This window comes from Erinaceus europaeus, chromosome 10 (assembly GCF_950295315.1).
Source record: "Erinaceus europaeus chromosome 10, mEriEur2.1, whole genome shotgun sequence".
Lineage (NCBI taxonomy): Eukaryota > Metazoa > Chordata > Mammalia > Eulipotyphla > Erinaceidae > Erinaceus > Erinaceus europaeus.
This window is the reverse complement of record NC_080171.1, coordinates 100,984,086-101,000,136: the sequence shown is the minus strand read 5'-3', so window position 1 is coordinate 101,000,136 and position 16,051 is coordinate 100,984,086. Positions and strand designations below refer to the sequence as shown.

At 44.0% G+C, this 16,051-nt stretch overlaps 1 protein-coding gene and 1 pseudogene across 11 annotated transcripts in view; one reads left to right on the top strand and one right to left on the bottom strand.

Moving 5' to 3' along the window:
- SPTAN1 (spectrin alpha, non-erythrocytic 1) overlaps nucleotides 1–16,051 on the bottom strand; it is a 107,149-nt gene that overhangs the window by 60,785 nt on the left and 30,313 nt on the right. For all 11 annotated transcript variants that reach the window (XM_060200293.1, XM_060200290.1, XM_060200294.1 and 8 more), the window contains 9 exons: nucleotides 14,832–14,972; nucleotides 14,342–14,488; nucleotides 12,248–12,381; nucleotides 11,987–12,131; nucleotides 11,755–11,909; nucleotides 11,150–11,285; nucleotides 6,218–6,319; nucleotides 4,789–4,926; nucleotides 2,748–2,858 (listed from right to left, as the gene is read on the bottom strand). In XM_060200293.1, coding sequence (XP_060056276.1) covers nucleotides 2,748–2,858; nucleotides 4,789–4,926; nucleotides 6,218–6,319; nucleotides 11,150–11,285; nucleotides 11,755–11,909; nucleotides 11,987–12,131; nucleotides 12,248–12,381; nucleotides 14,342–14,488; nucleotides 14,832–14,972 — 1,209 coding nt within the window. The remainder of the gene's footprint in view (nucleotides 1–2,747; nucleotides 2,859–4,788; nucleotides 4,927–6,217; nucleotides 6,320–11,149; nucleotides 11,286–11,754; nucleotides 11,910–11,986; nucleotides 12,132–12,247; nucleotides 12,382–14,341; nucleotides 14,489–14,831; nucleotides 14,973–16,051) is intronic.
- On the top strand, nucleotides 431–2,381 carry LOC132540802 (ataxin-7-like protein 2; annotated as a pseudogene).

The window sequence follows — 16,051 nt, the reverse complement described above, 5'->3', positions numbered from 1 at the left end:
TTTAAATTCTTACCAGCTCTGGCTTATGGTGGTGCCCGGGGTTGAACCTGGGACCTTGAAGTCTCAGGCGTGAAAGTCTCTTTGCATAACCATTATGCTATCTCCCCCACCCTATTATTATTATTATTTTTTAATCAAAACTGCTTAGCACTGGCATATGTTGGTGCTGGAAATTGACTCTGGAACCTCAGAGTTTCAGGCATGAAAGTCTTCTTGCATAAGCACTATGCTGTCTCCCTGGTCCTAAACTTTTAGTGAGAGGTATATCAATTTGGAAAAAAAAAAAATTTTTTTTTGCCTCCAGGGTTATCGGTGGGGCTTGAATCCACTGCTCCTGGAGGCCATTTTTTCTCCATTTTTTGTTGTTGTTGCTGTTGTTGGATAGGACAGACAGAAATTGAGAGACGATTCTGGAATAGCCTTGGGGCTCATGGGAACCACTTCCTCCACAGGGAAGGAGTGTGATCTCAACAGGTAGTGTGGGGTCATAAATCCTGAGACCAAAAAGATCTGTACCCGCCTGCTGACCTGCAAGGTAACCCCCACTCCCACTGCAGGGTGAGGGACTGGGGCCCTGGGCATGGGAAGGGACTGTGCTGTTCCAAATCTGGCTCTGGGTGAGAGTCTAACCCTGACCAAGCAGGAGAGAGGAGACTGACCCCACTGGACCCAAGGTGGGGACACTAGGCAGGGGGTGATTGCCAAACCCTCCCCCTCCCCCAAGGGAGTGTTCATCCCTGTGGAGTGGATTCCTGCCCCTAAACACACTCATAACCCCTCTCTCTCCACTTGCCCAGGCTGGAGCTCACTGCTGCCTCTCACTCTAGCTCAGCTCACACTACCCTCCCCTACTTCTCCACCTTGCTGTATTCTAGATCCACTCGGTGCACCAGCACCGGGAGGTCCAGGGCCGTGCCAAGGACTTTGATGTGTTGGTGGCAGAGCTGAAGGCCAGCTCCCGCAAAGGGGAGTTCCCCAAGGAAAAGAACCCAGGGCGCAAGGAGCCAGCTCTCAAGCGCCCTTCCCAAGAGCCTCCCTTCTCAGTCCAGGTTGTGGCAGCAGCAGCTACTCCCAGCAACACCTTCTCACACGCAAAGCAGGCCTACCCCTTCTGTGCACTGCCCATGTCTCGGGCCTCCTCTGAGAGTGAATTGGATGATGAAGGACCTTGTGGTGGTGATGTGAACCCAGGCCTGTTCCCCTTCCCTCTGCCCCGGGGTGGGGCCCAGGCCTCCAGTGAGGAGAGTGAGAAGGAGGGGACATCTGATGACCTCCACCTCTACCCTGACTGCCACTATGCAATCCAGCCCCCGAGACCACAGGCGTTCTGCACTTTTGGGAGCCGGCTGGTGAGTCCAGGATGCTATGTATTTAGCCGCCGGCTGGACCGGTTCTGCTCAGCACTGAGCTAGCTCCATGCTGGAGCGGCACCTCAACTCACACATGTAGAAGAAAATACCGCCAGCGGCTGAGCCTCCATCCCACCTTGTTAGCTCCCCCGTCTGCTCCCCTGAGCCCATCCTCTGCTGGCAGCTGCCCTCGCCTTCCAGGCCCACCCCCCAGACCTGCCTGCCCAGCCTCCACACCCCCCATCAAGGACAGTCTTGTCCCCAACTACCCTTTAGGCTCCCCCAGTGTGGCGGCTGCCTGCAGTCAGGCAGAGTGCATGGGCGGGAGCCAGGCGATCACCTCACCACTGCCTGCCAACACGCCATCCCCATCCTTCAGCAAGCTCCCACCTTCTAAGGCCAGCAAGTCATCCAAAGGCAAGGACGGGGCTGATTCGGAGGCCCCTTCTCGAAAACGAAAGCTGTCCCCTGGCCCCACCACTTTCAAACGGACCTGCATCCTGGAGCCCACTGGAAAAGGCAAACCTTCTGGCTGCCGGGGCCTCTCAGCCAAGACTAAAACAGCTCTGAGTGTGGGGCTGAATGGGACGGTGGGGCCCCGCGTGAAGCGGGCAGGACCCTTGGACTGTCGGGCCTCCCCTCATCCCCCCATACCCATTAAGGCTTCTCAGCTGGATGGCCGGGGAGTATCTGGACACCCAACCAAGGCCCTGCCCACCAACTGTCTCTCTGAGGAGGAGGTAGCAAAGAAGCAGAAAAACTTGGCCACTTACTGCCGGCCAGTGAAAACCAAGCACTGCCAGGTGGGTGCCCCTGCCGATGTGGCCTGTCCTGTGCGCCGCAAGAAGCCAGGCCCAGCCCTTGCCTTTGAAGAGAAGTGTTCCACACTGAAGTCAAAAGCCCATTAATGAGAAAGTGCCTGTCCACTGCAATGGAGCCGCCAGCACCTCCTCCTTTCCAGATCCGGGCCCCAGGCTGCCGCCGCTTTTTATAACTTTATATTATTTTTTTTAAGAAAAAAAACTCTTTAAAATAAAAAAAATTAAAAAAAAGAAATTGAGAGACGAGGGGAAAACAGATGGGGAGAGAAAGACAGACACCTGCAGACCTGCTTCAGTATTTGTGAAGTTACCCCCTGCAGGAGGGGAGCAGGGGCTCAAACCAGGATCCTTGTGCTGGTCCCTGCACTTTGCACTATGTGTGCTTAACCTGGTGCACCACCGCCTGGCTCCCCCAATTTGAAAATTTGTACACTGTATAAAGCTATATTGCCTTTAGCACCATCAGATTTTAAGCATCCATAGGAGTGCCTTTCACAGAGACTCTATCATATCCATTCAAAACCTTTTAGAAAAGTCTATTAGCTCATATAAATTTGATGACAAAAAGGGGTCTTACTGTAATCTTTTCTTCCTGGGCACTGAGGGATTTCTCAAAGTCCTCATGTTTCTTGAGAAGTGCTTCCACACTATCCAAGGAATCTCCTAAGTCTTCATTCAACAGGAAAGCCTTGAAAAGAGAAAGAGTGTTTTCAGGATTGTGTCCTATTCCTTTAGGATTGGAGAGCAAAGAATATTTGTTTGTTCGTTCATTTTTTTTGCCTCCAAAGTTATCGTTGGGGCTCAGTGCCTGTACCACGAATCCACTGTTCCCAGAGGTTATTTTTTTCCCTTTTGTTGCCCTGGTTGATTAACGTTGTTGTGGTTATTATTACTGTTGTTGTTATTGATGTCATTGTTATTGGATAGGATAGAGAGAAATGTGGAGAGGAGGGGAAGACAGAGAGGAGGAAAGATAAACACCTGCAGAGCTGCTTCACCGCTTGTGAAGCGACTCCCCTGCAGGTGGGGAGCCAGGGGTTCAAACCGGGATCCTTATGCCAGTCCTTGTGCTTTGTGTCATGTACACTTGACCTGTTGCGCTACTACCGGTCCTTCCCCCCCCACACACACCTTTTTTTAACCTGAGCACAGTTCAGCTCTGGCATATGGTAGTGTGGGGGACTGAACCTGAGGCTTTGGAGCCAGCCTCAGGCATCAGAGTCACTTTGCATAACCATTATGCTGTCTACTCCCACCCCAGAGAGAAATTGAGAAGGGAGGGGAGATAGAGAGGGAAAGAGAAAGATAGACACTTGCAGGTGCCAGGTGTTGGTGCACCTGGTTAAGCACTCACATTACAGTGTGCAAGGACCCAGGTTCATGCTCCTGGTCCCCACTTGTAGGAGGAAAGCTTCACAAGTGGTGAAGCAGGGCTGCAGATGTCTCTCCCCCTGTCTCCTCCTGCCCTCTCAATTTCTGTCTCTATCCAATAATAAACCAATAAATAAATAAATAAAAAGACACCTGCAGACCTGCTTTACCACATGAAACATCCCCCTGCAGATGGGGAGCGGGGGCTCGAAACCGGATCCTTGCTCAGATCCTTGCACTTAGCATCATCTGCACTTAACTGGGTGCACCATCACCTGACCCCAAGCAAAGAATATTGTGAACAAAATATAGAAAAAAGAAAAGTGAGGTCCGGGTGGTGGCTCACCCAGTATAGCAGCATTTTGAGGTTAAAGTTCCCTTTCTCCACCTTTAGGGGGAAACTTCAAAAGCACTGAAGCAGTGCTGTTGGTCTCTGCCCACATTCATCTCTTTCTCGATTGAATACAAAATCAAAATTGGGAAAAAAAAAAAATTCTGTCTATGAAACTATGATTTTTTTTCTGGAAAGTCTAAATTCCTTTGAAAGTCACACACACATATCACATCTCACAAAGAGCAGCTAAAAATCCTTATTCTATAGTCAACTGAAACTTTTCTTTTTTCTTTTTTTTTTTTTGTCTCCAGGTTTGTCCCTAGGGCTCTGTCCCTGCACTCTGAATCCACTGCTCCTGGAGGCCATTTTTTCCATTTTGTTGCCCTTTTCGTTTATTGTTGTTGTTGTTATTGCTGCTGTTGTTGGATAGGACAGAGAGAAATTGAGAGAGGAGAGGAAGACAGAGAGAGGGAAGAGAAAGATAAAAACACCTGCAGACCTGCTTCACCAGCTGTGAGGCGACTCCTCCCCCCGCAGGTGGGGGCTCAAACAGGGATCTTCAAGCCAGTCCTTGCGCTTTGTGCTATGTGTTCTTAACCCACTGTGCTACAGCCCGGCCCCTTCAACTTTTTTCAAACAGCTTTCCCTATTTATGTTAGATGTAGACTGTCATAATACTAAATTCGACGGGAAAAAAATCTGGAAAGCTAGGGATTTTAGTGAGGCGTTCCCCAACACCAGAGGGAAAAGCCAGTTAAGCCAACTCACTGGCTCAGCAACTCCTCTTCGTTCAATTCAAACAGAAATGAAAATGATTTACTACCCCCTAAAAAGCAAAGGCAGGCATGAGTAAAGGCAACAGGAACCAAAGTGTCATTTCTCACTGAGCTGGTAGTTTCTGGTCACAAATCACCTCTTGTTTGCTCATCCAGTTGTCCACCTGCTCGGTGTCACGGTAGAAGAGCTGCAGGTCCATGCACTGCTCGTACTGCTGTCGGCGCAGCTCCCACAGCTCCAGCAGCGCGGTCCGCTCTTCAGACAGGATGGCCAGCTGGAGCAAGAGGAGACAAAGGCGTGGGGAGTTGTCAGGCATCATGCCAAGTGAAGAACGCTGTCATGAAAATTCTGAATTCTCAACACTACTTTGCAGGCCTTTTTTCTTATTTACAAATGAGGAAAAATAACACTCACTTGGATGCGTCAACCAGGCCATGAAATTTTTTTTCCTTTTTTTTTTTTTATTTCTTTATTGGGGAATTAATGTTTTACATTCAATAGTAAATACAATAGTTTGTACATGCATAACATTCCCCAGTTTCCCATTTAACAATACAACCCCCACTAGGTCCTCTGTCATCCTTCTTGGAACCATGAAAAATTTTAAGCAGTTTGCTAGGCTAAATATTAGCAGGTGGCTCTGTTCTAGTTAATCTAGAGTTAGTTTATTGCGACAAGTCACAAATAATTTCAGGTAAAAACGCAAAGTCAGGGCAGAGGAAAGAGCATAACAGTTATGCAAAAAGATTTTTGTGCCCGAGGCTCCAAAGTCACAGGTTCAGTCCCCTGCACCACTGTGAGATAAGAGCTCTGTAGTGCTCCGGTAAAAAAAAAAAAAAAAAAAAATCACTAAATCAAATAATAACAAAGTCAGCTTCTAGGTAGAAGAAAAAGGCATCAATCTAAAAGTGAGACAGTCTCACCTGGAGTGAGGACCTCAGCTGAAAGAAGAGGTCCTCCACAAATATGTTACAAATTCATGAATGCCCTAGACACAAATGTTATACTCCAAAGTTAATGACCATCAGGTATATCACTGACAGTCAGCTCCTTCAGGTTTTATAACACTAAGATATATATTGTATTTCAATTGTTTATGCAAAGATACTTTAAAACTTGCAAAGTCCTCATTAGGTAGAAAATGTGTCATACATGTCCTAAGTAAAAGGAACTTTCTTTGCCCAATCACCATGCTGCAAATAGATCTTGTCTTCTTCTGAAAACTGGAGGAAACTGCTCCTTAAACTCTAGTGGGGAATCTCTGTGCAAGTTTCTCACACAGCATGGGAGGTGCAATCTTTGATACTAAAAAATCAACAAGCATTTTCAAAAAAATATTTTATTTATTATTTATTAGAAAGTGAGAGAGAGAGAAATCAAGAGAAAAGGGAGAGATAGAGCTGGACAGAGAGAGACATCTGTGAGCACTGCCTCACTGCTTGTGAAGCTTTTCCCCCAGGAAGAACTGGGGGCTTCCACCTGGGTCCTTACCAGGTGCATCACTGCCTGGCCCCTTGAATAACAAGCTTTCAGAGACTTAGTACAAAACCTTCTTCTCTTCTCACCTTCTCCTTCACTTCATCTGAGGCATAATGGCCAGCAGCAAGCAGGGCTTGTCCAGATTCATCGGCAGATTTAAAGCTGTCTTCATGAGCATCAATTTCACCCTACAGGGTTTTTTAAAAAAGCACACCCAATATATTATAAAATAAAGCTGAATTTTTTTTATTTTAATCATTACAAATCAGAGAACATCACATCTAGAACGAGGAACACATTGAAAGGTGAGACCAGGGAGTCGGGCGGTGGCGCAGTGGGTTAAGCGCAGGTGGCACAAGCACAAGGACCAGCGTAAGGATCCCGGTTCAAGCCCCCGGCTCCCCACCTGCAGGGGGATCGCTTCATAGGCGGTGAAGCAGGTCTGCAGGTGTCTATCTTTCTCTCCCCCTCTCTGTCTTCCCCTCCTCTCTCCATTTCTCTCTGTCCTATCCAACAACGATGACATCAATAACAACAATAATGACTATAGCAATAAAAAACAACAACAAGGGCAACAAAAAGGAATAAATAAATAAATAATTAAAAAAAAAAAAAGAAAGGTGAGACCAGGTTTTCAAATACCTAATTCTTCAAATATGAGAACATTTACTGATTTTCTTTTTTTTTTTTTTTTTTTTAAATTTATTTTATTTATTTATTCCCTTTTGTTGCCCTTGTTGTTTTATTGTTGTAGTTATTATTGTTGTTGTTGTTGTTGGATAGGACAGAGAGAAATGGAGAGAAGAGGGGAAGACAGAGAGGAGGAGAGAAAGATAGACACCTGCAGACCTGCTTCACCACCTGTGAAGCGACTCCCCTGCAGGTGGGGAGCCGGGGTTCGAACCGGGATCCTTATGCCGGTCCTTGTGCTTTGCGCCACCTGCGCTTAGCCCGCTGCGCTACAGCCCGACTCCCTGATTTTCTTTTTTTAAAGTATTTTATTTATTTATTTTCCTTTTTTGTTGCCCTTGTTTTTATCATTGTTGTGGTTATTATTGTTGTTATTGTTGCCGGACAGGACACAGAGAAATGGAGAAAGGAGGGGAAGACAGAGATGGGAAGAGACAGATAAGACACCTGCAGACCTGCTTCACCGATTGGGAAGCGAGCCCCCTGCAAGTGGGGAGCCGGGCGCTCGTATGGGGACCCTTGCGCCGGTCCTCAAGTTTCGTGCCATGTGTGCTTAACCTGCTGCGCTACAGCCTGACCCCCTTTTACTGACTTTTCAAGCCACCTTAGTCACTTTCCACACATTCAGTAGGGCTGACCTATATGATCTATATATGGTCTATGGCTTCCTTCTGCCAAACAAATTAACTTTGATTCTTGGTAGGGGGAGCTCCTCCTAGGCTGCCAGTGTGTTCTTTAAAAAATTCCCAGTAAGGGGGGAGTCGGGTTATTATAGCACAGCGGGTTAAGCCCATGAGGCGCAAAGCACAAGGACCCGCATAAGGATCCCGGTTAGAGGCCCCAGCTCCCCAACTGCAGGGGAGTCGCTTCACAGGCAGTAAAGCAGGTCTGCAGGTGTCGATCTTTCTCTCCCTCTCTCTGTCTTCCCCATCTCTCTCTATTTCTCTCTGTCCTATTCAACAACGACGACATCAATAACAACAATAATAACTACAACAATAAAACAACAAGGGTAACAAAAGGGAATAAATAAATATTTTTTAAAAAATCCCCAGTAAGGAAACTGTGGAATTATACCTGTTATAATTTTGTAACTAAATATTAAATCACTAATAAAAAAAATCTGGAAAAAAAATCCCCAGTGGCTGTGTGGTAGCACACTGGGTAGAGTGCATACTTCATCATACATTGAGGACTAAGGTTCAAGTCCGTGGTTTCCACATTCAGGGACAGAAGTTTCATGAGTAGTGGAGCAATACTGTAGTTACCTCTCTCTCCCCTGTCCTATTTCTATCTCTATTTAAAAAACATGGACACCAGGAGAGGTGGATTTGTCAGGCAGGTGATAAGCCCCGGTGGTAACTCTAGTGGCAATTAAATAACTACTTAATTAATTCTCAGCCAGATGCTAGGAGGTAGCATAGCAGATAAAAACACTAGACTCTAAGGCATGAGGTCATGATATCTATTCTGTTGCATGTGCCAGTGTGATATCTGACTTTCCTTTCTCTCTTTCATTAGTAAATGTATAAATATTTAAAAAATTTCCGGGAGTCGGGCAGTAGCGCAGCAGGTTAAGCGCACATGGCGTGAACCGCAGGGACCAGCATAAGAATTCTGGTTCGAGCCCCTGGCTCCCCACCTGCAGGGGGGTCGCTTCACAGGCAGTGAAGCAGGTCTGCAGGTGTCTATCTTTCTCTCCCCCTATCTGTCTTCCCCTCCTCTCTCCATTTCTCTCTGTTCTATCTAACAACAATGACAACAATAATAACTACAAGGGCAACAAAAGGGAAAATAAATAAAAGAAAAAACAACCAACAATAACTACAACAACAATAAAAAACAAGGGCAACAAAAGGGAAAACAAATAAATATATATATTTTAAAAAGCTTTAAAAAAATTCCCAGCCGTTTAAAATGTTTTCCTTTCGAATTAATTTTGGAATAAACTACTCTCATTCCAAATACAAATAAAAACTGGGCTGAGTAACTATATCAATCTTTAGAGCATGAACTTGTGTGAAGTCTTGAAAGCTACACAGTTTCAATCCCTTGCAACGTCTTACAACAGAGTTAAGCAGTGATCAAGTATTCTCTCTCTCGCTTTCCCTCTCCAGTTTCATTCATATACTAAGTAAATACATAAACAAATCTTTAAAAAAAGAAAAGAAAGAAAAACCCTGCTGGGCTTTTGATTGGAGTTGCACTAAATATATGTATTTTGGGAAGAATTTATACCTTTAAACAAAGATTATTAGCATTCACACACAAAATGATTCATTCACTTTTTGTGTTTTTTTCTTTTTCTTTTTGATCTTTCAACAAAGTTTGGTACATCTCTATAAATATCTTACATAACTTTTTTAGATTATGCCTAAGTGCCCCATATTTTCTGATGCATTGTAGGTAGTATTTTTATTTTTAAAAAGATTTTAGTCAAGAAAAAAAAAAGATTTTAGTGGTCTGAGAGGAGGCACTGTGGATGAGGCACTGGACTCTCAAGCATGAGGTCCTGAGTTCAATCCCTGGTAGCAAATGTACCAGAGTGATGTCTGTTTTTTTCTCTCTCCCTCCTCCTATCTTTCTCCTTAATAAATAAAATCTTTAAAAAAAATTTTTTTAATTGATTTCATGGGAGAGAAGAGACCAGAACATTCTTGCATATGCAGTGTCAGGAAGCAAACCTCATGCATACATGCAGTCCAACCACTGAGCAACACTCCCCTATCCAACAAATAAAGAATATTTCTTTTTCAATAACTGTTTTTCTTTTAAAGAAAATAGTTAATTTGTTTATTAACATGAAAGACATAAAGAGAGAAGATGAAGAATCAGAGCCTCACACTGGTGCATACAGTGTTACAATGCTGGTTATTGAACTCAGGACCTCATGCTTAAAAGTCCAACCCTTTACTCACTATCCCACCTCCCAGTCTACAAATAGCAATTTTAAAATTATGTTTCTGGGGAGTCGGACGGTTAAACACAAGTGGTGCAAAGCACAAGGACCGGCATAAGGATCTCAGTTCGAGCCCCCGGCTCCCCACCTGCAGGGGAGTCACTTCACAAGCGGTTAAGCAAGTCTGCAAGTGTCTATCTTTCTCTCTCCATCTCTATCTTCCCCTTCCCTCTCCATTTCTCTCTATCCTATCCAACAACAATGACATCAATAATAACTACAACAATAAAACAGCAAGGGCAACAAAAGGGAATAAATAAATATTTTACAAAAAATTATGTTGCTAATTATTGTTAGTGTATAGTGTCATATTTGACTTCTGTACACTAATGTTTTATGTCTACCACATCAAAATATCTCAGGGTGCGTATTTGTTGTTGTTTTGATTTGTTTTTATTTCCTTCTGGGGCTTCCTGCCTGCACAATTCCACTGCTACTAGAAAAATCTCTCTCTCTCTCTTTCCTCTTACTCACAAATAAATCGTTTTTTTAAATTGCATTACTTCATGTAAATCATTGTTTCCCCCATAAAGTAATAATAAATGAAAATTTTTTAAATCCTGCTTATGTGTGCAAGTATCTATGCTTGGGAGATGTGGAAGTATACATCAATAATGTACAACTGTTTCTAAGACTTGTGGTGGTTCTCTCTGGGAGGTGGGAGGATGGAGATACAGAACTTTGGTGGTGGGTGAGGTGTGGAGCTAGACACTATAATCTTACAAGCTTATAAGCTACTATTAATCACCAATTAAAAAAATGAAAAAGAAGAAAAAAGTGTACAACTATGACAAAAACAATGCTGTAAATCAACATTTCCTGAAAGTGGACACACTCTGGAGAAATACCAAAATAATAAATTTGGATTTATGCAAACAAACTATGAAGTTTACTTCTATAAAGACACAGTGGCCTAAGGTTGAGCAATGCTGGAGCAAGCATGAAGCCCTGAATCTGATTCCTGGCTAGGTATATGACAGTGTTCTACTTCTCTTTCTCTTGCTCTCTTTTTTTTTTTTCCCTCTCATAAATGAATGAATAAATCTAAAAACAAAGGAACAAAATAAACAAAAAAAAACCCACCAAGGTTTAAGCTGCCACAGACTGATCTGCAAAGTAACAGCACCTCTACCATGTCAGAGGGCAGCTTTTAGTTTTTTGTGGGCAATAAATTCCAGACATATAAAAACCACTTAGTGCTCTATCAGAAGCACAAAAAGTAAATCTCTTGCAGAACTAACAATAAATATTACAGTGAGAGCTATCTGTGAGCAGTTTCAACCACTCCCATCATGAGTGGTAGTGACACAATGATGCATAAGGTAGTCTCTTTCCTTCTGAGAGAGCGATCCTATAGTCACTACCTTACCTTGTGTTCCTGATGCCTATCTAGCAAGGCTTCAGCCCCGGCCACATCATTGGCAAGTTCATCTGCATTGATGAGAGCTTTCATCTCAGTCACCCAGCTTGTGAGGTCACGGAAGTCAGCAAGGAAGCGTTGAAGTCTAGAGGAAGACAAAGGTCAGTCATTAGTTATTTCCAGTAGAGATCTCAGGATGTCAAACAATTTCCTTAAAAGTTTCAAGTCCCGGGAGTCGGGCTGTAGTGCAGCGGGCTAAGCGCAGGTGGCGCGCAAAGCACAAGGACCGGCATAAGGATCCCGTTTCGAACCCTGGCTCCCCACCTGCAGGGAAGTCGCTTCACAGGTGGTGAAGGAGGTCTGCAGGTGTCTATCTTTCTCTCCTCCTCTCTGTCTTCCCCACCCTCTCTCCATTTCTCTCTATCCTATCCAACAACGACAACAATAATAACTACAACAATAAAAACAACAAGGGCAACAAAAGGGAATAAATAAATAAGTAAATATAAAAAAAAAATTAAAAAAAACTAAAAAAAAAAAAGTTTCCAGTCCCACGTGGCACGAAGTACAAGGACCTGCATAAGGATCCTGGTTTGAGCAGGAAGATAAGTCACCTGTATGAATCATTGAGCCGTGCGTGTCTCTCAGCTGCCAGAGTGCGGATCTGCTCCCAGTTTGTAATTAATTCCTGTTGTTTCACTTGAATCTGTGTAGCACTCAGAGGATGGGACTGCTGCAGGCGATCAGCCTCAGCACACAGGGCTTTGACCTAGAAGCACAGGCTGTTAGAAGTGCTCTCCTAACCAAGGCAACTCATTGACAGAATCAACAACTTCCAAAACCCACCTTGTCTTCTAAGGCAGCAAGATCTCTCTCCAAGCCCTCATGTTTCCGAAGCAGAGCTTGAACACTTGCCAGATCTCGGCCAAAATCATCAGAGGCCATTAACTGCTCCTTTTCTTTAATCCAGCTGATAGTCTCATCCACATCCCTATAGAATAAAGACAACCATTATTCCACTTATTCCCTGGAACTGGGAATAACACAGTGGCCAGGACACAGTCAGCTCCTATACCCTCCCAAGCATGCACACATCTGGTACAGTACCTGTTAAATCGCTGAACCTCAGCTGCCCCAAAAAGCTTCCCCTGTCTCTGAAGAGTTAGTCCCTTCAGCCGCTGCCAAGCTGCGTTTACTTCATCCTGCTTAGTCTTGATCAGTTCCTCCTCAGGGTGCTGTTCCTAAATAAGGAGGGTAGAAGGGACTGAAACAGGTTCATAATCTCTGGCTCCTCCAACAAATTACCCTGGGGTTGGTTCCTGAAAGTATGTATTTCCATAAACCATAATTCTAAAGTAATACTGGCTTTCTGTGGGGATTGACATCAAACTCCATTTCCTCTTAAAATAATTTTAAAAATTTAAAAAGAAGGGAGTAGGGCAGCAGTGCAATGGGTTAAGCTTAAGTGGTACAAAGCACAAGGACCCGCATAAGGATCCCGGTTCAAGCCCCCGGCTCCCCACCTGCAGGGGACTCGCTTCACAAGCAGTGAAGCAGGTCTGTAGGTGTCTATCTTTCTCTCCCCCTACCTGTCTTTCCCTGCTCTCTCCATTTGTCTCTGTCCTACCCAACAATGATGACATCAATAACAATAACAATAACTACAGCAATAAAATAAACAACAAGGGCAACAAAAGGGAATAAATAAATAAATATTTTTTAAAAAACTGAAAAGGAGAGTTCTTTAGCTACCTTCTGCAGTGGTGGGGTAAATTCTTAATAAAGAAGTTGTGAATGAATACCAAAAACCTTTGCTAATAGACACTTACAGCCATAACTTTGTATTGGGTTGGCATGATGCACTGTTGCATAGAAAAGCCTAGGAAAAATATGTCATGACTCTTTCAAAAACACAGTAATAACTTTACTGATGTACTCTGATTCAACTGTTGTTGAATCAGAATGTTGTTTCTAATGATTACGAAGCTGTTAAATATTTCCTGACAGGGAGTTGGGCGGTAGCACAGCAGGTTAAGCACAGGTGGCACAAAGCGCAAGGACCAACATAAGGATCCCGGTTCGAGCCCCCAACTCCCACCTGCAGGGGGTTCACTTCACAGATAGTGAGCAGGTCTGCAGGTGTCTGTCTTTCTCTCCCCCTCTGTCTTCCCCTTCTCTCTCCATTTCTCTCTGTCCTATCTAACAATGACAACATCAATAACAGCAACAACTACAACAACAATAAAAAAGGGCAACAAAAGGGAAAATAAATAAAAGAATAAAATAAATAAATGAAATCAATAAAAAAAGTAAAGTGAGGGGATCTGGGCAGTAGTGCAGCAGGTTAAGTGCACATGGTGCAAAGTCCAAGGACCAGTGTAAGGATCCCGGTTTGAGGCCCCAGCTCCCCACCTGCAGGGGGGTCACCTCAAAAGCAGTGAAGCACGTCTGCAGGTGTCTCTCTCTATCTCTCCTCCTCTTTGTCTTCCCCATCTCTCTTGAGTTCTCTCTGTCCCATGCAACAACAACAGCTATAAACCACAACAAGGGCAACAACAAGGACAACAAAATGGGAAAAACAGCCTCTAGTGAATTCATAGTGCTGGCACTGAGCCCCACTGATTACCCTGGGAGGCAATAAATTAATTAATTAATTAATTTAATTTAATTTAATTAAAACAAAAAACTGCTACTACTTGGTGTCTCTGGAGCACTCTTGAGTCCTGTCAGAGCGAGGCAGCAGCTCACAGGATGGCACATGCACACAAGGAGGGAGGTACCGCCTCTTTACCATTCTGGAGCTCCCAGGAAGTTTCAAATCAAAAGGAAAGGAAGAGCAAACATGCATTGGTGGATGTCTGCCAATCCTAAAAACATTCCCTACCACACCCTCATCTGAGAACTCCTGACACCCAGTTTCAGAAGTCCAATAAAAGTTGAACTAAGCCCTACCCAAACATGGGTGGAGAAAACAGATCAAAAGAACTTGGCCTTTCCTACCCACAGGCACAAGTTAAAAACTATTTTCTAATTTAAGACTAATCACCATTGCTGTCTTACTTAGATCTAAACACTCTGAGACATACTTAACAAATCTGGTTCACTCAGAAACGAGGAAAACAGTCATCAAAATTGTCTTCTAAAAACACTAGAAAGTTTCGCAAGTGATGCTCCCAAGAGCACATACACTTCACTACTTACCTGAGTGAGTTTGGCAGCAAACTGGTTCACTTCATTAACTCTTTCTTCATGGGCAGCCATATCTGTCTGAAACTCTTCAAATTTCTTCTGTAAAACCTCCACATGTTCCAAGTCTTGGCCCAGTTCCTCAGAAGTCACAATTGCTTCCTATTCAAAGAGTTATTACAGAATTAAGAATCATGGGCCAATACTTGTTAGCAAGTTTTCAGAAAACTTATGAGAAGTATATTGGGGTGGACTATGTTAGCTTTCATAGGGGCCTTGTGACTTAACCCATCTTCTAGATGAGCAATCAAGTTCATGACTTTTCTATTCTTAGAGGCTCCAAGTTGCAGAATTACAGAAGAAAGTCCATCAGGGACAGCTGGAGTTACAGCAATCCCACCACCCCTTCTGCAGCTAACACTGGCTCTCTGCTGAAGGTCATTGAGGAGTCTCTACCTTTCTCCAGATAAGGTTCCCTTAGCAAATTTTCCTTTTGAAAACATACCTTGTCATTGATCCAGTCCATTACATCCTCACATTCACGTAAATATTGTACCAACTTTTGGGCCTGTAGCAGTTTGATTCCTTTCTCTCGCATTTTCTCTAAAAGTAATTCCCACTGGCGGTGCAGCTCCATCAAACGAGTCTAGAAATTAAACAGAGTTCTAACAAGTTAAAAATCACATGGAGGTGGCACAGTCGATAAGACACTGGACTCCCGGGGCCAAGTGGTGGTGCACCTGATTAAGCGCACACATTATTACAGAGTGCAAGGACCAGGATTCAAGCCTCTGGTCCCATCTGCAGGGGAAAGCTTCACGAGTGGTGAAGTATGGCTGCAGGTGTCTCTCTCTATCTCAGTTTCTCTCTGTCTCTACCCAATAATACATAAGCAATAAAATTAAAATAAAAAATAAAACTAAAGTACATGGAGTCTCAAGTTTGATACTCAGCATAGAATGTGCCTGAGTGGATGTTCAAGTTCTTGCTTACTCCCCTCATAAACAACTTTAAATTAATGGAGAGAGACAGGGAGAGAAAGAGAGAGAGAGAAAGAAGTGGTCCAGGAGTGGCACAGTGGATAAAGCATTGGACTCTCAAACATGAGGTCCCAAGTTCAATCCCCGGCAGCTCATGTTACCAGAGCAATGTCTGGTTCTTTCTCTTTCTCCTCCTGTCTTTCTCATAAATAAATAAAATCTTTAAAAACATTTAAAAATTAAGAGAGAGAGAGAGAAAGAAAGAACAGAAAAAAGAAATCACATGAAGGGAGATCTGAGCATGACTTTTTATAAGGTAATCCTGGGAGCAGGAGGTAGTGCATCAGATAGTGTGCACGTTACCATGTGCAGCACCCCCCCCACCCCGTACTCATCTGTAGTGGGGAAGCTTCATAAGCACTGGAGCAGTGCTGTGGGTGTCTAATTTTCCTTCTCTCTCCTTATTTCTCTCTGTCTCTATCAGAAAAAAGAAAAGTGGGGGAAGTCACAGAGTAAGTCATTGTTCAGGCACCATGCCCCAGTGATAACTCTGGTGGCAAATAAATAAATAAACTCCTAGGCCAGAGAGATAGCTCACCAGATCGAGCATGTGCCACACCATGAGTGGAGCCCATGCTGAAGCATCACATGGGAGGTGCTCTGGCACCAGAGAATGCTCGAGTACCGGGCTCTCTAAATGAAAAAGCCGCCTGAAGCAGCTAATTCATGGATTGTGAGTCCCCAG